General features: G+C 53.4%; 2 protein-coding genes across 3 annotated transcripts; one reads left to right on the forward strand and one right to left on the reverse strand.

Moving 5' to 3' along the window:
* Nucleotides 1–680: 680 nt before the first annotated feature.
* Nucleotides 681–12,359, reverse strand: ANKRD52 (ankyrin repeat domain 52; the record flags this gene model as incomplete). Its single annotated transcript, XM_082849670.1, has 28 exons — nt 12,280–12,359; nt 11,893–11,976; nt 11,353–11,431; nt 11,083–11,153; nt 9,850–10,050; nt 9,236–9,323; nt 8,979–9,121; nt 8,463–8,675; nt 8,119–8,197; nt 7,693–7,807; nt 7,484–7,566; nt 7,257–7,374; nt 6,971–7,039; nt 6,644–6,784; nt 6,484–6,564; nt 5,014–5,125; nt 4,735–4,806; nt 4,283–4,484; nt 3,938–4,025; nt 3,744–3,861; nt 2,974–3,193; nt 2,686–2,773; nt 2,495–2,578; nt 2,240–2,385; nt 1,941–2,023; nt 1,668–1,750; nt 1,383–1,474; nt 681–931 (listed from the first exon to the last, which is right to left on the reverse strand). The coding sequence occupies exons 1-28, from the start codon at nt 12,304–12,306 to the stop codon at nt 681–683; spliced, it is 3,231 nt and encodes a 1,076-aa protein (XP_082705796.1). The 5' UTR covers nt 12,307–12,359.
* Nucleotides 12,360–17,713: 5,354 nt separating this feature from the next.
* Nucleotides 17,714–20,255, forward strand: COQ10A (coenzyme Q10A; the record flags this gene model as incomplete). Of its 2 annotated transcripts, none has more annotated exons than XM_082849548.1 (5): nt 17,714–17,835; nt 18,383–18,529; nt 19,293–19,485; nt 19,723–19,824; nt 20,088–20,255. In XM_082849548.1, the coding sequence occupies 5 exons, from the start codon at nt 17,714–17,716 to the stop codon at nt 20,253–20,255; spliced, it is 732 nt and encodes a 243-aa protein (XP_082705674.1). The 2 variants fall into 2 exon arrangements, with proteins under 2 accessions (XP_082705674.1, XP_082705675.1); XM_082849549.1 differs by lacking the exon at nt 17,714–17,835 and adding an exon at nt 17,970–18,007.
* Nucleotides 20,256–21,348: the final 1,093 nt, after the last annotated feature.

Raw genomic sequence — 21,348 nt, forward strand, 5'->3', positions numbered from 1 at the left:
ATGAGGAGCCAGGGAGCGTGCAGGACTGGGGCCCAGGTACAGTAGTTGCTGCTTCAAGTGTTTTGCATTTGAACTTTGGGGGTGATGGGAATACAGAAGTGGGGGAAAAGCTCCAGGCCCCAGTGCTAAATACCCTCCCCCCTCGTCCGCTAGCTGCCCCTGAAGGGGGAGGGGGACACCCCCAGAGTGCTCACACAGTACCAGAAATTAAGGCTTCTCACTGCTGCGGGGATGGAGGGGGGATGGAGGGGCCGGCCAAGCAGGGAGGCAGTGATGGGTATGGAAGAAGAGGTGGGGATCTGCCTGGCAGGAGCATGGGGAAGGGGACAGAGAGGAGAGTCAACGGGAAGAGTGGGGGCAGCTGGCAGCAGAAAGGGAGACCGGAGAGAGGGGATAAAAGAGAGGGGGAGCCAGGCATCGAGCGATCATTTTGGGACACTTGGCAGAAGGGGTTGCCCTGGGGGTACCAAGGGCCTGGGGTGCTCCCTGTTGGTCCCAGACCCCTGCCAGGCCAGGATAGTGTGGCAAAGGGGTGAGCAGCTGCTCCCCAGTGCTTTTTCCCCCCTCCGCCCCCCAACCCAGTCGTGTTCTCCTTTAAAGTGCCCTAAATGTATAGACTTTTTCTAAATAAATAGAATAAGATATCAAGCCACCGGCAGGGGGAGGGACACGGGAGGGGGCTACTCGGAGTAGCAGCCATCTAACCCAATGGCGCCATGCCGCTCCTGGCTGTAGGGGCAGGAGGCCCCGTGGGGCAGGGCACCGCAGCCACCCACCGTCTTGGCTGCTGCGATGCCACAGTTCTTGAGCAGGCTGAAGCTGAAAGGACTGACGGCGTCCTTGGGTGGGAAAGGCTTCATGGTGGAAAGGATCAAGGCCAGGCAGTCTGCCACATCTTTGTTGGGGGCGCAGGCCAATGCCGGGGTGTGACCTGCAGAGCAAAGGGGAGAACTGAGCCCCAGGGTCCTGTACCCCTGGCTCCCCATCCACCCGCCCCTGGGCCCTGAGCTCTCTTATCTGTGGAGGGGAGCCAAGGCAGGCAAGCACCCAGCATGGTCAGAACTCAAGGGCTATAAGGGCCCAGGGTGGCTGACAGGCAGACTGTCCCAGCGTGGGGTAAAGAACAGAGCCAGCCTGGGGGACAGGAGGCTGGGAGGCTGAGGTGTGCAGGAGGTCTTCCTGAGGAACCTGCTGGCTCCACCTAGTTCCGTCAGACTCCCCTCAGAGACTCTAGTGTATCGGTGTTGGGTCCCTGCTCTGAAGAGTTCCCTTGGGAAGAAAATCCAGTTTATTAACCAGCAAGCTTAAGAAGTCACCTCCTGAAGAACGAATGTCCCTGACCCCAAAGCCCGGAGGGGCAGGGAGCTCCAGACCCCACCCACCTTCTTCATCCACAGCCAGCACTGTGGCCCCACGACTCAGCAGGGCCTGCACCACAGAAGCTAGACCATTCCGGGCGGCAATGTGTAGGGGCCTTGGAAGAAAGGAAGAAGGAGCATGAAGTCGGGGCAATGGCAAGCTGCCCTTCCGCCCTCAGCCAGAGTCGCAACGCTGCTGAGCGAACACTGTGAGTTCCAGAGGGCCCCTGGAACATGGGCCGCAACTTCCTCACCCACCTCTCCTGCCCCCCGCCCCCTAGCCAAGAGCCCCCTCCCCAGGGCACTCACATCTGCAGCGCACTGTTGGTAGCATTGATAAGGCCAAGGTCTTGGGTTTCTGCCAGGATCATGAGGGCACATTTCTCGTGGCCCTGAGGGAGAGGGACAGAGAGCGAAGACTTGTGAAGTGGAAGGATGACAATAGGAGCTGAGGGGGCAGCAAGAGGACAGAAAGCTATCCCACCAGTCAGACAGTCTGGACAATCCTGACTTCCGCCGGGCCCTCTCTCCAGTCACCAGGCCCAGCCCCTTACACAGCCCCACCTGCACTGCCGGTGGTACCTTGCTACAGGCCAAGTGGAGGGCAGTGTTCTTGTTCTCATCCAGCACAGTAAGGTCTGCCTTCCCTCGATACAGCAGAAATTCTACAAGAGAAAGGAGGCAGAGGGGGCTGACGCTCCCTTCCAGAGCCGTGCCGGCCTGGCTCTGCACCCTCCTGTCTGCATACCCTTTGCACCCCATCTGCAGAGGGTGAAACATCCAAAGACATGCCTCCTGCCTCCTAAACCCCACAGGCAGGGCTGACCCGTCTGGCGAAAACCCAGGGGCGCACCTCCCTTCCACACGCGGCCCCTACACACCCACAGCAGCGGTCTGCCCATTCTCAGCCGCCGTCATGAGCGCGGTGCGGCCAGTGTGGTCAGTGGCGTTCACCTCGGCTTGATGCTGCAGCAGCATCCGGAGCCCAGAGACGTTGTCCGCGAAGGCAGCGGCGTGAAGAGGGGTCCTGTGGGGAGGGGGTCAGGGCAGAGTGAAACAGGGAAGGCCCTCTCTCCTGAGCAGCAAGAGGAAGCCAGAGGCAACGGAGGTTTCTCCCCAAGCCTCCCACCACTCACCGTCCTTTGGCATCTCGGCTGTTCACAATCTTGGCACCCAGAGCTCCCAGCAGCATCTCTGTGGTGCTGTCCTGGTTATTAATTCTGGGGGAAGAGGAAGGGTCAGCAAGAGGGGCAGGGGAAATGGACCGCCTGTCCTAAGCCCAGGTCACAGACCCCTGAGTGGGGCTGCGGTACAGGAAGGGACTTACACTGCACAGTGCAAAGGAGTGAAGGGGTTTCCTTCCAGGTATGAAAACGGGCTGTGTTCAAGTAACAACTCCAGACAATCTTCATGTCCTGGGTATGAGGAAGGAAGAGTGGTGATGGAGAGAAATGACAACGAGGTCCCCTCCATCTGTCCTGTGCCATCTCTCAACACTCCATTCTACTTCCAGATCCAGAGCAACCCAGGTCCCTCCCTCAACCCACTAGTCCCTGTCTGCCCTCCCCTACACCCCACACACACAGCTGTGCCTACAAAGGCCCCAGAGCCACACCAGTGTAGGAGGCCCAGTGCATGGGCGAGTATCCGCTGTAATCCACCCCGGTATCCAGGGGGTCTGTGGAAAGGGCAGCCTGCAGCAGGGTCCGCAGTACTGCAGTGTGGCCACAGGCTGAGGCCAGATGAATGGGCGTGCGGCCCTTGAAGTCTCGGCACAGCACGAATGCATCGTGGTCCAGCAGGGCGGCCAGGCAGTCCTCACAGCCAGTCACTGCCTGTGGGGGACATGGGGGTGTGGCTGGAACTCCCTTTCCAACGGCCAGTCACTGGGGCTGGCCCAGGAGCAGGAACCAACTCCAGGGCTCCAATCCTCGTCTTTGCAGCAATGATTCTAAGTGTTAGGGATGAGCATCTCCTTCCCTGACTCTATGCCAACTGACAATCAGGGTGGTGAGAGTTAATCCTGGCCTTCTGTAGTGGGAGACTGAGTCAGAGAATCCCGTGGGATGAGGAGGAGGCAGCTTTAGGACAGGCGATGGTGGAGAAGGACCAGGCCGTGGCATCATTATCCAACAGGACAGGGCCAGCTGGGTACCCTGGGGCAGAGTCTGGGTGGTGAGCAGGTGGCTGTATGTGATTACAGAGCAAGGTAATCAGGGAGATCAGCTGCCGATGTCAGCTACTCATCCTGGAGCAAATACAGTAAGGCCCACTGAGAGCCCGGGCACAAGATCCTGGCCCACGTGCTAGACAATCTAATGTCCTACTGTCGTGCTCCCGCGTCCAGGCCCTTCTGTGAGTGACCCTACCCGGGAGCTCACTCACCCCACGGTGGAGGGCAGTGCGGCCCCGGAGGTCAGCAGCATCAGCTGTGGATCCTTTCTCTAGCAGCAGATGTACACAGTCCACGTGGCCATTCATGATGGCCAGCATCAGTGGGGTTCTACAGAGGGGGCAAGAAAAGGGTGAGGGCCTGGCAGGGATGGGAACCCTGCACCCCACCCCTGGCCAACACTCACTGTCCATAGGCATCCATGACATCTGTGATGTCAGCTCTTTCCCCACTGTCGATCAGCAAGTGCAGGGAATCAGTGTGGCCAGAGGCAGCTAGGAGAAGAGGGGGTCTGTGTCAGGGCATGGTCGAGGCAAGAAGGCCAGGTGAAGGGTGGAGGTTATGGGAAGACCTGGGGCAGGGAGAAATCTTGGGGGATAGGAGGCTACGAATCAGAACTTGCAGTTTCCATCTTCCTCGCCCTACTCCATCCCAACCCCAGTCCCCTCAGGGTTCAGGAGGGATCTGGGGACCAGTCTTGGAGGAGGCCTGACGTGACAAGGGGAGGGAGCAGCCCAAAGGGCGCACTCACCAGCAGCGTGCAGGGGTGTCCACTTGCGCTTGCGCTCCTTGATGAGGGCAGAGGCGCCATGGGCCGTTAGCACCTCCACACACTCAGTGGAGCCTCGCTCAGTGGCCAGGAAGAGCGCGGTCCGGCCCTTGTGGTCCCTTACATCCAGATTCACCAGCGTCTCGGCCAGTGTCTTCAGGGCTTCACAGTGACCGTTGTAGGCCTGGAGGGGTGCAGGCAACCAATGGATACAGCTCGGGACACTGTCCCCACTCTGCTCTTGGGGCCCACAGGGAGACTCCAGGCAACAGGCCTCCCCGTGAGCTCCCTGGGCCCCTCTCCAGACCACTGCCTGCTTGCGACATCCCCACAAGAAGGCAGAAGCAAGGACAGATTCACACGTGCTTATACCTGTGTGCCAGCCTGGGGCAGGTAGGGACAAGGAAGGCAAGAGGAAAAGACCTGGGACTCACAGCTAAGTGCAAAGGGCTGACTGGAATGGTGCTCTCTACATCCTCCAGGCAGTTAAAGGACATTTCTAAGAGCTGCAATGGACAGAATAGTAGGTGCTGAGGTTCTGGTATTCCCAAGATATTACCCCTTGACCCCACCCACAGCAACCCCCGAAGCCCCTGGATCTAGAGACCACATTTGATTCAACCACCCCTTGGTTTGAGAATCCACAGATACCAAAGTAGACTGTGTGCTGTGCCCTGCCCTGCTCTCTCCCCCAGGCCAGGTCCCACACGTACCAGTTCGAGGTTCTGTCTATTGCCATAGGCGGCTGCATAGTGCACGGCTGTGTAGCCCTGCCTGTCCCGCAGGGAGGGGTCTGCACCGTTATCCAGTAAGAATTCCAAACAGCTGGGGGACAGGAGTAGACTGTGAGGAGGGGACAGGCCCAGCCAGGGAGGGCACAGTTTGAGAGGAGCAGAGGAGAGGGCAAGGGAGCCCCTCCAGGCCTAGCTGGCCAACACCCATCCCCCACTCTTGGTAGGCTAACTCCTGCCCATTCAAGCCCAGACCCAGACCTACCACCTCCAGGTCTGCCCTGAACCACTCTTGCTTCAACGCCCTCCTCTATCCTTTGAATGCTCTCCTAGAGAACCTGAAGCACAGTTATCAGTTACCAACCTGTGATCGACACACTCTCCCCCCACCTCCAGGCATACTGACCCCTGCCTTCTCCTCCCAGCCCGCCTGAAAAGGCCTACTCATCTCATACTCGCTCCCAGAATCCTCTTCTCTGAGAGGCCTTCCCCAAACTTCCCAGTTAGGTGCCTCCTCCCCTCTATTCCCCGGCACCACTCTTATAGCTCAGTAGTAGTTGTACTAGTAGAAATATTGATACAGCATTTAACACTTACAATGTGTCAAACACTGTTCTAAGCACTTCACGTGTATTAAATCACTTAATCTTCATACTGATCCTTTGAGATAGCTATCATTCTTATCTCTACTATAGTTGAGGAAACTGAGGCACAGAGAGGTTAAGTTACTTGCCAAAGATCACATAGTTGAGCCTCTTGGATTTTAAATATCTTTTTTAAAAAATAAATAAACCCTTGGGCTTCCCTGGTGGCGCAGTGGTTGAGAGTCCGCCTGCCGATGCAGGGGACACGGGTTCGTGCCCCGGTCCAGGAAGATCCCACATGCCGCGGAGCGGCTGGGCCCGTGAGCCATGGCCGCTGAGCCTGCGCGTCCGGAGCCTGTGCTCCGCAAGAGGAGAGGCCACAGCAGTGAGAGGCCCGCGTACCACAAAAAAATAAATAATAAATTAAAAAAATAAATAAACCCTTTATTTATAACAGTCTTAGACTTACAGAAAAATTGTGAGGATAATACAGTTTCCATAAATTCCTCACCCAGTTTCCCCTATTATTAACATCTTACACTAGAATGTATACAGTACAGAAATTTGGGGTAATTCATCTTCTATCCTTACCACCCAGCACATTACTTGGTACCTATTAAGTAAATACTCAAGTAAGGCTCGTGGAATAAGCAAATGAATTTGTGTTTAGCTTTTCTGATTCCCTCAAGAAGACCATCCATTCCTTGAAGGAAGGAACTATGTCTCCTACTTCTGTCTGTACCCACAGTGCTTGGTCCAGGACTAAACTCAGGGTGCAAAGCAGCAGCAGGGTGGTGGTGGGAGAATAACAGGGCCAGAGTCGACACTGCTGGGAAAGCGCACCCCGGGGGTCTCCTCGGCTACTCACAAGAAGGCCTCCTTCCTGCGGGACTCCTTCAGTGGCTCGTCCTCTTCAGCATCGTGGCTGGAAGATGAGTGGGGCTCCGCCCTGGGGGAGGAGAGTGAAGAAGTCTGGGGGGCGCTCAGGGAGGAGAGTGGGGCTGAGAAGAGCAAAGCGGGCGCCTCACCTCCTGTAGGTGTCGGAGGCGGCAGCGTAATGGAGTGGAGAGCAACCTTTACAGTCAGCCTCATTGACGCCTGCCCCGGCGGTCACCAGTGTGACGGCGCACTGGTAGCTGCCATTGGCGGCTGCATAGTGCAGTGGGGTCCTGGGGAGAAGTGAAGGAGGGTGGGTAAAAGAATCGGGGGCAGATCCAAATGCAACCAGATGTGCAGCCCAAAGCTGCTTCGTAATATTCTCCTCACTTAGTCTCCAACTCCTCACCCTGCCCTCCATCACTTGTCTCTCTGATCGGATGTTCCTTATGTATATATACTCCTGCACATTAACACACCTTCCAAATTTGTCTCTCCTCCTCAAGTCAGCTCCACTGCTCAACAGCAAATTAAGACATTCAACATTCCTAAAAGGAAGGAGGATGCAGGTTAAGGGGAGAAAGAGGGCTCAAGGAGAAGCCACAGGATTCTCCCCAGGGAGGGGCTGAAGGAGGATGGAACTGGACAGCCCTTTCTGCTGCCACTGCTCTCACTGTGAGGGGGGGAGCTCTGGGCAGGAAAGAAGAAGGGGCCCAGACCCCTGCCCAGCCTCCTTCTCAAGGCCTGAGACGGAAGAAAACTCACCCTCCAGAAGCAGCAGCATGAAGACAGGTACGGCCAAGGTTGTCAGGTGTATTGATGTCAAACCCAGCTGAAAGAACGTGCTCATTGCTGAGTGAGGATACAATGCTGTACAGCTGACCTGAAGGGGCAGAACAGCCACAGATCCCATCTGACGGCTCTGAGCAGAGCCGGGAAGGGCCTCTGCTCTCCTGCCCACCTGCCCAACCCCCGAACCAGTTAGCTCATACCTGAGGAAAGAAGCTTACGACAACAGTCAGAGAATCCAAAGAGAACAGCTAAGTGCAAGGGGAACATGTCGTGGATGCCACGCCTGGGGAGAAGGGGAGGGACTCAGTCCTTAGGTCAAGGAGGGACCAGATGCAGACCTCTTTTCTGTGGCCTACCACCAGCCTAGATCTGAGGCAGCCTGGAAGTGGGGTCAGTGGTCCGGACTCACCGGGCGGTATCCGCGCCGTTGGTCATGAGGGTGCTGATGAGCAGCTCGTGTCCATAGCGAGCGGCCACGTGCAGTGGCGTGTTCCCAAATTTGTCGGCACAATCAATCTCACTGCCTGAAAGGGGGGACGCACACCCACACACTCAGACCTTTGGCTTCAGACCACTCACACTAGTTAGCTACTGTCTGAGTGCTTGTTACGTGCCAGGGGCCAGGCTAAGCCTTCTACACGTGTTATCTCGTTTGTCAGCCTGAGGGGGCTGGGCAGGCAGAGCAGGGCCATTTCCACAGGTGTCTTGCTCAGAGCTTCAGGTGCCCATCCTGACTGGAAGATGGGGTGGGGGGTGGAATGAGGAAGAAAAGGTGTTTCTAGGGATGAGTTCTCTGATGGGGGAAAAGAGATCACAAAGTCTTCCAGGTCCATACCATTCTGGATGAGGATCTGGGAGCGGGTGAAACGGCCATGGATGGCTGCCATGTGCAGAGGACTTTTCCCTTCTTTGCTCTGTGGAAACATGGCATTTTTTTTTTTCCTAGTGCAAAGCATGGAGAGTGCCCTGTTCCCCCTTCCAAAGGACACGTCTCTGAGGACGGGGTGATCATATGGACATCTTCTCAGCCCACATTTTCCTGGGCCCCTGGGAAGGACTGATCAACCCAGGACGCAAGCGGACCATTCCCCATAGAGTTATCCAGAACAAAAGATATGGTCAGCACCCCCAGAGCCAGGCCCCTCTCCCCACTGGTCTCAGACTCATCCCTTCAGGCACCTGGTAGTTGACATCAGCCCCGTTATTGACCAACAGCTCCAAGCAGAGCGCGCCATTGGTGGAGACCGCAGCCACATGCAGTGGTGTAAAGCCCTTGTCATTTGGCTGGTTGACATTGGCTCCTGCGTTCACCAGCTCGATAGCCACAGCATCCTGGCCCAGGTAGCAGGCGATGTGCAAAGCTGTGTTTCCAAAAGCGTTGGGCTCATCAATCTGGATTTCCAGGGGTGAGGGTAAGGGGATAAGGGAGATATCAGTTTAAACAAAGTGGAAGCCAGCACAGATAGCCTAGAGAATCCCAGAAATCCAACGACTGCCTCAGACCCCTCAGGTTCCAGACCCTAAGACTGGGGGCACTACTGCTTAAGACAAGCATTGCTCAGATCCTCTCACCACATCTTCCCGACCTCCCCAAACCACACCAGCAATCCCAGCGCCTTCCTATCTCCCTAACAGACTCCGACCTCCAGCTCCCTGCCCTTACCCCCAGCCCCACCCCATGCTCAGCACCCTGACCTCAGCCCCCATCCGTAGCAAGTACTTCACCACTTCAATCTGGCCACTGGCAGCAGCTGTATGGAGCAGCCCATAGCCCTTGCGGTCCTTGCAGCCAAGGTCTGCTCCCCGTGCCACCAGCAGTTTCAGGACCTCCAAATGCCCTGGGAAAAGACAGTACGCTCTCAAGGAGGTGGAAGGTGAACTCTAGGGCCCTGAGCACTCCGTCCCTGCCCTAGGAATCCCAAATCCTGCTCTCCCCGTGATTCTCTTCTCACCTAGAAAAGCCGCCCAGTGCAGAGGCTGTCGCTCCTTTTTGTCACAGACATTCAGGCTGGCTCCCTTACTGAGGAGCAGGTTCACCGTCTGTTTCAGGACATGAAAGACACCTGTTTAGAGCCAGGTTCATGCCTTCAACATACCTAATTAGGGGCAGAGCCCTTAGCACCTGAAAAGGCTGAGGCAGCCTAATGTCTCTGTTTTTGGGCAGAACAATCTGGAGAACTAGAGGGAACAGAGAAAGCAGGCACTAAGGAGATCCCAGGTAGACTTGGAAGTCTGAGGTAAACTTAAGGGAGTCTCTTCAGGTAATTCGGTGGTTTTTAAACTCTTTTGAAGTCTTCTAAATGTGCTGAAAGACACAGACTCTCGCTTCAGAAAAAACCACGTATGCAAACATTCTCCATGCAACTTCAGAGGCTTTACCACCCTCCTGAGGTCCAAGTCAAGAATTTCCATCCAACCCAACCATTCATTTGGAGCTTGAGCCCAAGTGTTTATATAATCATCTGGGCTGCTGCTCCCCAGGCCTAATGGCCCGGAGGCAGGGGAAGGTGAGCCGGAAGGGAAGGAAGAAGGCACGAGGCTGGGCGTGGACGGGAGCGGTCCTCACCTCCAGATGCCCACTATGCACTGCGTGGTGCAGGGCACTGCGCCCGCTCCTGTCAGCCACGTTGAGGCTGCTCAATAATGGTGCCAGAGCCTCAGCACACTTGGTGGCCCGGTTGGCAGCGGCCACATGCAATGGTGTCTGCCACAGCTTGTCCCGGGCGTTCACATCTGCTGAATGTGCCAGCAGCAATCCCAGCACCTTCTGTTGAGGGGCAGGCGATAGGAGAGAAGATAGAGGGGGAGCAGGAGGTGAACCAACAGGAAATGGAGGGGCGAACAGGTCAGCACAGCACATGTGACCCCATCTCCCCACTCCCCCGGCAGAGAGTCTCTCCTCATTTTTTCCAACATACCTAGCCTTTCAATACCTACTTTCCATCTTCTGGAACTTCTTAGAGCTTAAAATCTTCCCTCCCTTGCTGAGGAAAACGTGGATCTCCTCCTCAAGCCACCTGATATTGTTCATAACCCAAACCCTGAACATCTTCACCCATATATACAGCCACTACCAAGCAAATCCACACATGTAGAGGATCCCAATCCCCCACCACTTTTAGGAAAGATAAATGTTCCCGCTACATTAATCCCCAGATACCCCCCTTCAGCCCTTCCATATGCATCAGAATCATTTCCATTACCTAGGTAAGCAAACAGATACTAGCTCCTCTCCAAAACCCAGGCTAAAATACCCCTCCTATTCACCACCCACCCCATTCCCATTGGCCTCAGTCCCTCCCCCTGGTGGCTGGAGCCAGGGAAGTGACTACCAAGCCAAGAAGAAGGTCATCTCTTCCCACTCTTCAGGGTTGAGGGACCCAACTGATGGGGCATGTTTGAGCCTCGTGGTGTCAACTTTCATGCTGCTTGAGGGGCAGGGATGCAACAAATCACCACCCCCATCCCTCCATCACAAGGAAAGAAATCTCAGTGCCCAGAGGGGGATCAGACTCCATGGTGGCCCCCCAGGGAGGGATGAGTCACTAAGGCCTGGCAGCAGGGCCCCCTGCAGTCTGCCAGCCCAGTGTTAAGCTCTCCCCTGACGTCACATCAGCTAGCAACACTCAGCCCCCCCTTACCAGCCAGTTCTAGGGGTAGGAGGGAGGGGCCAAGGGACCCTGGACCTGGGGATAGACCAACTTGTAGGGCAGAGGACTAAGGCTCTCCAAACCTTATCTTCCAAACTTTAACCAAGTCATCCTCTTTGGAAGGGAGAAAAGAGGTGGGAGGCCAGTACCTCATTTCGGGAGGCAGCAGCACGATGAAGAGGGGTCAGCCACAGTGTGTCCTTAGCATTGACGTTAGCACCTGTGGGGATATAATATGCTCTTTTGGTGGGAGGTGGAGAGCAGGTGGGGAAGAAAGCCAGTAATCAGGCCAGAGAATCTGGATGGAGACGGAAGCTTGCCTGGACCAAGCACCAGAGGACAATCCTTGGATACGACAAAAAGGCTCCTCCCTCAGGTCCCCTCCCTAGCTGCCACACCTTCTAGCTCCCTACTTTCACCTGACATCAGTAGCAACTGGAGGATGGGGACATCGCCTACGTAGGCAGCAGCATGAAGTGGGGTTCGCCTCTCTTGGTCCTAGGAAGGCAGAGAAGAGGAGCAGCTGTAGGAGTGAACGATCCAGGACCCAAGCCCAAGTCTTCGTGCTCCAGGCCTTTCCCCACAACCTCTTCCCACAGGTTCTGCAGCCTCCTAAACCCCAGTCCTAGGTCAAAGCAAGCACCGAGGGAGGGTGGAGTCAGGGGGTGGGCGCCACGGCCCGCGAAGCAGTCTCCTTCTGCCAGGAGGGGTGGAGGCGCTGCAGACACGGATGGTTCAGAAGAGAACACCGTTTCTGGGCATCCTCAGCCCTACTGGTCTCTGCTCTAAGCCTGACCTGCTCTCCATCCCCAAATGTAGAGCAGTTGCCCATCCCAGGGTGGAAAGAGCTGCGGCCTCACCCGAGCCGAGGAAACACGGAGCCGCCCCATTGGTGGGGAGGGGTCCTGCACACCAGGGCCCAGATTACCGGCTCGCCATCCTCCCTGATCTCAACTCACCAGCACATTGATGTTCTCCTTCTGCGAGAGGAGGGAACGCACTTCCTCCACATCTCGGCTAAAGATGGCCTGGACCAGGGGCGGCTGCAGGGAGAACCGGTTTTCAGGGAGCGGGCCGGAGCGGAACCGGGGAGTGGGGTAGGGGACACCGGGTTTGGGCGGGGGGCGACGCTGGAGGGACTCTGGGGTCCTGGCCGCAGGAGGCTTCCGCGGTGTCCCCGCCGGTCACCAGGCCCCCAAGGACACCGGCTTGGTTGAGGGGAGCGCGGCGTGGGGCGGGGCGGGAGCCCCGGGCTCGGGCCCAGCCTAGGCCGCACATCCCTGGGCTCGCGTGGCGGCGGCGTCGGGCCCTGGAAGGAGGAAGCGAGCAAGGGCAGGAGGGCTGACCTGGTCCGTGATGCTGAGGATCCCCATGGCCCGGCCCGGGCTCCGTCCGCATCGAGCTCCCGGCGGCGGCGGCAGCGGCTCCACCGGGGACACGGGGCGGCCCAGGCGGCGGCTGCGGCGGCGGCTGCGGGGAGAGCGCAGCCCCGCCTACCAGGGGGCGGGAGCGGGAGCCCGCAGCGCTCCCTGGCGGCCCTTCTGGACCCGGCCGCAGGGCGCTTGCCGCGCAGGCTGCCCCAGGCCGCGGCGCCCTCCGCCCCGCCCTGGCGGTCCCATAGGCTCGGGTGACCCCAACCTCGGCCGCTGGTTACCCGGCTCCCCAGGCCAGCGGCGCCGTGCTCTCCGCTCCAGTCTGGCGACCCGGGGGATTCTCCACAAAACCCTAGCGGCAACTCAGGCCGCGGCCCTGCTGCGGTGCCTTGCAACCTGAGGACCAAATGGCTGGCCCGATCTCACCCAGCCCAAAATGCCTCCACCGAGCTAACGCCTCCCGTCCACGATTACACACCTCAGAATCCCCAAAGACTTGGGGAAGCAGGGCGTGGAGATCTGGGGGTTATATATGGCAATAGCCCCAGGGGAGGGAAGGCGCGTATCTCCACTGGCAGTGACAAGAGTTGGGTAGAAAGGAAAGAGCAAAAGTGCCAAGCTGCGGAGAAAAAAAACAAAACAAAAAAACAAGGACTCTTAGCTGCAGAAAAACCCCACAGAGAGGACAGGCTAGCTGGCAGTTGAAGGAGGGCTCCAAGGCCAACAGAAGCGGGCTTTTCGATTCCCTAATTACTGCACTGCCAGGTTAAGGTGGTAGGGTGGCTACACTTCAAAAGGTTCAATCGGGTTTCTCCCCCGAAAATGGTCGGGGTGCTTCCCCTCCTCCATTGGAGAGGCCAGAGAGCGGCCAGTCAGGTAAGATCTGGATGGAGTTCATCCCATCCCAAAAAGGGAAAAAGAGAGAAGAAAAGTGGATATTGAAAAATTGGTACAGTTTATACAGGGTGATTCAGGGTCCTGTTCAGAGCTCAGCAACTCAATATATGCGTTCTAAGAAAGGAACACATTTAGGAAAGAGCATAGCAGGATGGCCCCCTGTCAAGGCAGAGGTATAAAAGCCCCCTTCTTTGCTCTCAACAATCTATGCCCCTCATTACCTTCAGGATCTTGATCCCTGGAAAGATACACAAGACAAGTGTCAATGGTTTTTCCTGGAGAGAGAAACTGGGGAACTGGGAATAAGGAATGAGAGGAAAAATTACCTATCACTATAAACCTGTAAATTTTTTGAATTTTTACCATTTTGAAAATAAAATTCACAGTTTTACTGAAAACTTACCTCTTCCAGGAAGTCTTCCCTGGTTAACAGTTCTTTCCCTTTTGTTAGGTCTCCTTATCACTTCCATACTTAGTTTACACTATCACAGTCAGGTTGCTCTTTTTGGGTTTTGTTTTTTAACTTTTTTTTGATTGAGATATAGTTGATGTACAACATTATATGTTACAGATGTACAACAGTGATTCACATTTTTAAAGGTTATACTTCATTTATAGTTATTATAAGATACTGGCTATATTCTCTGTGTTGTAGTCACAATCAGGTTTAAATTGCTCATCTTTGTTGTTCATTTCACTTTACATCTTTGACATACAGGAGTCCAATGTTCCAGAAGGGATTTTAAACTCCTTGTTAGCCAGAGTCCTCCAACACAGGACTGTATATTGGTTTTTTGATTTTTGTGTTTTTTATAAATTTATTTATTTATTTTTGGCTGCATTGGGTCTTCATTGCTGAGTGTGGGCTTTTCTCCAGTTGTGGAGAGTGGGGTCTACTCTTCGTTGCGGTGCGCAGGCTTCTCATCTTGGTGGCTTCTCTTGTTGCGGAGCACGGGCTCTAGGTGCGCAGGCTTCAGTAGTTGTGGCTCGCAGGCTCTAGAGTGCAGGCTCAGTAGTTGTGGCCCACGGGCTTAGTTGCTCTGCGGCATGTAGGATCTTCCAGTACCAGGGCTCGAACCTGTCCGTGTCCCCTGCATTGGCAGGCAGATTCTTAACCACTGCAACACCAGGGAAGCCCCCCTATTGGTTTTGTTTTCTATGGGAAAAAAAAAGGATGCTCAAGCAGAGCAGCACATGGGAACAGACACAATATTCGATGATGATGATGAAGATGAGGCTGAAGAAGTAGAAACTGAAGGTAGCTGGGGATCTGATGGATATGGGTGTTGGGATATGCTGACTTGGCTAGTGGGTATGATGGACCTTCCAGGAAGGGCTAAGCTAGTATATGGTCCAGAGGATGGGGAAAAGGGGACTACATGGCCTCCAATGCCCAAAATAGCTTTTGGTAACCTGCGGAATTGGAGTCAGGGGTTGAGCTGGGGTCACGTGCCTGATTCTGGCTCCTGAGTGGAGGTGAACAAGGAAGTTTGCCAGCCGGGTTCTCTGGGCAGCTGGAAGGAGGAAGAAGGGCTAGAAGAGTTATTTTTAATATTATTCAGAGCACAGAAAGAGGATTTCCCAGGAGGGAAAAAAGGAATATGATATAGGTAACACAGTTACTTCCAGGGCTCAGGGAGATGCACAGTGTGGGGGAGGAGGAGGCCGGAAGTGGTGGCAAAGCCCTCTTATGCAAATAGTCCTTCTGTATTCCACTACTGAATTCATATTTGGATAACTCTAGGCAGATGCCTGCCTGTCTTTAAGCCTCAGTTTTCATTCTTCTAACAAATGTCTACTGAGAATTCACCATTGTATTCAGCCCTATACTAACTGGTTTGGAGGTAGAAACTTAGAAGTAATGGTGTCAGGAATTCCCTGGTGGTCCAGTGGTTGGGACTCTGTGCTTTCACTGCCAAGGGCGGGAACTAAGAGCCCACAAGCCACGAGGTGCAGCCAAAAAAAGAAAAAGAAAAAAAAAATATATATATATATACATACATATATAATGGTAGGTTAAAAAAAAGTAATAGGGGCTTCCCTGGTGGTGCAGTGGTTGAGAGTCCGCCTGCCGATGCAGGGGACACGGGTTCGTGCCCCGGTCCGGGAAGATCCCACATGCCACAGAGCGGCTGGGCCCGTGAGCCATGGCCGCTGAGCCTGCGCGTCCAGAGTCTGTGCTCCGCAACGGGAGAGGCCACAACAGTCAGAGGCCCGCGTACTGCAAAAAAAAAAAAAAAAGTAATAGTGTTTATTTTTGTGGAGTTTCTAACCTAGAAGAACATACACATGCACATGAAACAACTAGAGAATATAGGATTCATGCTACTTTATGTGGCATTATGTGTTCAGAATAATGTCTAGAGACGGGTTCAGTCAAGAGGGTCTTCCTGGAGGAGGTGTGTTTTGAGTCAGTACTTGAAGGAAGTTATCGATGTAGAATGATATGGAAATGGCAGGAAATTGGTTGTTTCAAGTACAGGGAATGAACTAGGAAAAGCTTAAATGGTAATAATTACCTAATCTAATTAGTAGGGGGGGACAACAAGCAAACTGGCTTGGCAGGCCTATTGTACCTTGGAGATTCTGCAGCAGTTAACTCGGTTAAGGCATAGTGTTAATGAGGTCACAGTTTAGTTATGTATCCCAGTTAATTTCTGTCTTTTATCCGGTCAGATCCTTACTCCTCACTCTAAGCAGCTGTCTCACATATGTAAGCACTTGGTCAGAGAGGCTGGACAAGAGAGTGCGGTTGGAAAGAGTAAATCTGTCCCTCAAGATCATATGCCCTTCTGAGAGTGGCTCCCAATTATCATCTTCTAACTGGAAGGAGATACTATATCTTGTTGGGGGGAGGGTTCTGAGGGAAAAAGAAGAAATGTTAAAAGAGAAAAAGAAGTGAGATCATTCCCCAATTTGGGACTTCATGTATAAATAATTTAACATAAGGATTGAAATGCCTTCCTTACAAAATGTCAAATGTAAACCAGAGTTCAAGGGAGGGTTTTGCTCCTTGAAATCCAGATAAAATGGGCTCACACTTTATTTATTAATTTGTTTGTTTATTTTGGCTGCGCCGGGTCTTAGCTGCAGCATGCAGACTTCTTAGTTGCAACATGTGGACCCTTAGCAGCAGCAATGCACGCGGGACCTAGTTCCCCGACCAGGGATTGAACCCGGGCCCCCTGCATTAGAAGCACAGCTGAGTCTTACCCACTGGACCACCAGGGAAGTCCCAAAATGGGCTCAAGCTTTAAAAATCAATCCATATCCAGTGGAATTCTGCAAATGAATGCCAGTCTCAAGGAGTGGGAAGAGTTGGAAGGTTTACATCTGTTTTCAGGCCCCTGCTTCTGGACAAGATCTCTCTCTTCCCTACCAATTAGACCCCAAAGGCAACAGTCTAATTATTTCATCCTCCCACCCTAACCCCCACAACACTACTCAGATAAAACTTTCCTGAATGTGGAGAGCATGACTGAAGACTTATGGTCTAAAGACTAAAGCAGAGGAGGGGCTTGCACTGTAATAACAAAAACATCTTTAAATGCAACAGCAGACACCACCATTCTTAAAATGTCCTTCCTTTACTCCACTGTGGCAGAATTTCAAGAGCTCTTGTACCCACCTAGATCCAGTCTCTGATTGCTGATTTCTCTCTCTTCTCTCTCTCTCTTCTGTTCTCCCCACTTTTATCAAGGGCCCTTTTTTTCTCCTTGTATCATGATTGAAAGCAGTGTAGTGACATTTCCTTGCCTGGGTTCAGGTTCCTGCCCATGAGGTCTCACCTCTATCAAGTGCACACTTTTCCAGGCAAAGACGGTTCTCTACCATAAAAGTAAGTCTGGTTCTTCTCACCCCGACTTCTTTCTATAAATATTAAAAGAGAAAACTATGCAAAGTCTTAGCCCAGATCTTGGAACATTAATTTCCTTTCTCAAAGATGCAAAGCACAGCACTAGGTACTATGTGCTACAAAGATGAATGGAACTTCTAACTATAAACAAGGCAGAATATAGTAAAGTCTCTAAGACAGACGTTCAGAAGACCAACGGCATATGCTGTTGACATGACCAAGAAGTCGCTTCTGTGCTTATGTACCAGGTCCGTGACCACAGACTCGGCAAGTAGCTTGCCTGGTGAGCTCGCTCCACGGAGCCATCTCTGCAGCTTCTCAAACACCCCCTCCAGCGCCCTTTCTCGCCAGAGGGGTGAAACTACATCTCCCGACAGGCCGCGTGGTCCCCTTCCTTCCCCCCTCTCCAGGTTCCGAGCCATGGCAACGGCGTGACGTGGGGTTACTGGGAGCTGCGGGAGCAGCGGTAGCGGCTTCAGTTCTAGGCTACCCGGCCGCCCGGGCAGGAACAGAGGGAGAGGAGCTACCGCCCAAAGCCGCCCCTGCGCTCGGGGGCCCTGAACCCGCCCGGCTGCCGCTAACCTCCGCTCTTCCTCTGGACTGAGGAGTGCGCAGCTGGTATCAGAGCCGAGAGGGCAAGGGAGGGCAGGGCGCATGGCCTCGGCAGGCGCGCGGCGACTCCCGGCCGGGACGCGCGCGGCGGCCAGGGGCTGCAGCGGCCTCTCCCTGCGCCCGGCCCCGCCCCCGGTCCCTCCGCGACCGCCGGTCCCAATGAGGTGAGAGGGAGATGCGGACGTCGGGGCTGGAGCTAAAGGGGTCGCCCAGGACCCCGAAGTTGCAGCTCTGGGTGCAGGCACGGCGGGAGGGCGGCTACGGTCATACCTTGGGGTCTAATGTAGAGCTTTAGGGAATGCTTTTGCAAGTTATTCGCGAGGCAAAGTCTTCGAGGTGGGTGCCCAACCACTTCTTGCCCCTCGCGGGTGCCCTGGCAACAGCGGGCTTGGCGAAGTCCCGGGGACTGTGATGCTTCCTGAGAGTCCTCGCTTTCAGCAGTAGGGTAGCCTCCAGTCAAAGGCACCTGGCACATCACATGCATCCCGCTTTTCCCCAACTCCTCCCCCGGCACTGTCCTCCGCCGCCCTCGACCTTTCGCACTCGTGACTGCTTGGCCAAGGGAGCCTGGCGGGCTGCAGCAGGTGCTAGGCGAAAAGCTTGTTTGGACGACCTTCCTCTGGGATGCGCCCCTCTTCCCCTTCACCTGGGAATGGTTGAGGAACACAAGGAAAGAATCGTAACGTGTCTCTCCTTTCCTTTTGGCCTTAGATTTCTGATCTCCTGCAGCCTCTTCTTGCCCCGGGCTGCCCAGGTCTTGGCGGCTGAGGCTGGCTTACCTCCCAGCCGTTCCTTCATGGGCTTTGCTGCCCCCTTCACCAACAAGCGAAAGGCTTACTCCGAGCGTAGGATCATGGGGTGAGCATCCCCTCCTGTCCAGCAGCCCTCCACATTCACTTTCTCGCCAAACAAAAAGCATGTACAGGCTGGAACGTAAGGGTAGCCATAGTGGGCAAGATCCCTGGCCGTCCCATGCTTCCCAGCTATATTACTGATCCTTTATCCTCCTCTGCCAGCCTTCCAACCTTAATTCCCCCCTTCCTGGTTGCTGTGCCTGTGCATTGTGAAACATGACTACAATTGGACAATAACATAAGACAACAGGATATTATTTCTCTGCTGACCTGACTTTAGGTACTCTGAGCACAATATGAGTTAACACTTTACTGAGCACTTACTACTGCTAGCAGGCTGCTTAGGTGTTTTACCATAGATTTTCTCATTTGATCCTTTCAACAAACTTACGAATCAATTACTATTACCTATGATTCACAGAGGAGATACGGAGACAGTAATAATTTACCTAGGGCCACACTGTCATAGAGCTGGGATTTGAGTCCTTTTGTGAATCATCAGTAAAATCGACCTCTGTTCTCCCTAGATGGTCTTAGCATCAAAATAGTAAATGCAAAAGCACTCTGTAAACTGCAAAACTTAAGGTAACACTAACGTCATGGAGATTTGCACATTTGCTTTTGCAAAGTCATTTATCCAGGCTTATTTGGCATCTCTAGTTCCTGAAGGTGCATGATTAGTGGGCATGGGGGGGAGGGTGCCTAGAGCAAGGAGGAACGTCACCCATCTGGCAGTTCCTTGGCCTCTCTCTGATTCCTTCCCCTAGGTACTCAATGCAGGAGATGTACGAGGTGGTAGCCAATGTCCAGGAGTATCGTGAGTTTGTGCCCTGGTGTAAGAAGTCTTTGGTGGTATCCAGCCGCAAAGGTCACCTGAAGGCCCAGTTGGAGGTTGGCTTTCCACCTGTTATGGAACGTTATACTTCTGCTGTTTCCATGGTCAAACCTCACATGGTCAAGGTGAGGCCTGTCTGGGAGGGATTGATCAGGAAGTTTTTTGTGTTCTCTGGCATTTTTACATTTAAAGGCTATTGTGGCTTTCCTTGTAATGAATTTTTATCTCCACGTGCCAAATATTTCCCTAATAAAATATTAGGAGAGGAAAATGGCTTTCAATTCCTTCTTATAGCTTCCTATACCTGATACAGGTTTAATTCCATCATAATATTGTTTAACTACCTGATTGTCCTATTCTAGGCTGTTTGCACCGACGGCAAGCTCTTCAACCACTTAGAGACCATTTGGCGGTTCAGTCCTGGTATTCCTGCCTATCCCCGAACTTGCACTGTGGACTTCTGGGTGAGTCAGGAGGCTGTAGCACAGGGCTACAGTTGGGTTGTGGGGGGCTGAGCTGAGGTACTGTGACAGTTATTTCACAAGTCAATGACACTCTTCACAGGTCTGAGCTTGTATCAAACTTGTACTTTATACTCAGTCCCAGGGCCTTTGAGGGGATCTAATGAACTGGAGCGGGAGGAAAAGGCACTGAATAGTATCCTTGCATTTGGCCAGGGACTATCCAACATGGTCTTGAAGAGTTTCTGTTTCTTACCCATTCCCAGATTTCCTTTGAATTTCGTTCTCTGCTGCACTCCCAGCTGGCCACCATGTTTTTTGATGAGGTTGTCAAACGGAATGTCACTGCCTTCGAGCGCCGGGCAGCAACCAAGTTTGGTCCAGAAACAGCCATCCCCCGTGAACTGATGTTCCATGAGGTGCACCAAACTTGAGGCAAAGGATTGTTCCCTAGCCTCACCTCTCCTCTCCCTCCTCACCCAATTCTCTTATTTATTTCATTTAGCTCCTGCTCCAATCTGAGAGAAGAGTCTATGTTCATAATACTGTTCTTCCACTCAAACTGGGCTCTAAGCTGGCTGGAAATGCTGGGGGAAAGAAAAGGCAGGGAAGTATGGAAAGGAATGCTTAGTATGGAAAGTAGTATGCAAGTATGGAAAGGAAAGTATGCTTAGGAAAGGGTCAGGCTCATCTTGAGAGCCCATATGCCTGATGCCTGCAACCTTCTCACACTGAATTATAATCAGGACTGTATGGTTGTCTCTGAGCTCTTGTCAAGGTGCCTTAGTGTCTGACCAGGGGAAGACAGCAACTTTTCTTAGGACTGAATAAACTGAATTCCTTTCTCTGACACAGAACTACTGGGTAGTCAGTAACTTTGCCTGCTCTTGGTGAAGGGGCAGGATAAGAACCCTGATAAATAAAGGGATATTTGCTTGTGGCAGGGGATGAGGAGGGAGGTTTACTATTTTTAATGCCCTCAGCCCCTCAGGAGATGCCTGAGATCTGGCCCCAGCTTGAAATCTGTATGACCTCACTTTAAGAATAGTTCCATGCTGCCTGGCTAGTGGAGAGCAAGGGGCTTTCTCCCCATCATTGCCACAGGGGGAAAGGAGCAAAAGAGCACTGAACAGTTATACTCTTGGGTTGTACCTTATTCTTCCACTCCTGAGTTTTTATAAAATTTCAATAAATTAATTGTGACAGTATGAATTTGACTTTTATATATTGCTTCTCAGGGGAATAATGTAGCTATTGTAGAGTAGTAGAAAGTCATGGCTTCCTTCCCTAGGGGAGTGAAGGTGCAAGAAGTCCTCTTGGACACAGTGTCCCTGCTAACTATAGTAGCACATTCTACAAGCCAGGACCTAGTACCCACTCCCTTGCCTATTTATAGACTTTTTCAGAAGGTCAGTTGCAGCAGGAGTCTCAGGACAGAGTAATCTGGTCTCAGACCTCCCATATAACTGATGCCCTCCAGACCACCTCTTATTCTGGGGGATCCTTAAGGGAAGCTGCAAAGAACTG

This window comes from Leucopleurus acutus, assembly GCF_964270905.1.
Source record: "Leucopleurus acutus genome assembly, chromosome: 11".
Lineage (NCBI taxonomy): Eukaryota > Metazoa > Chordata > Mammalia > Artiodactyla > Delphinidae > Leucopleurus > Leucopleurus acutus.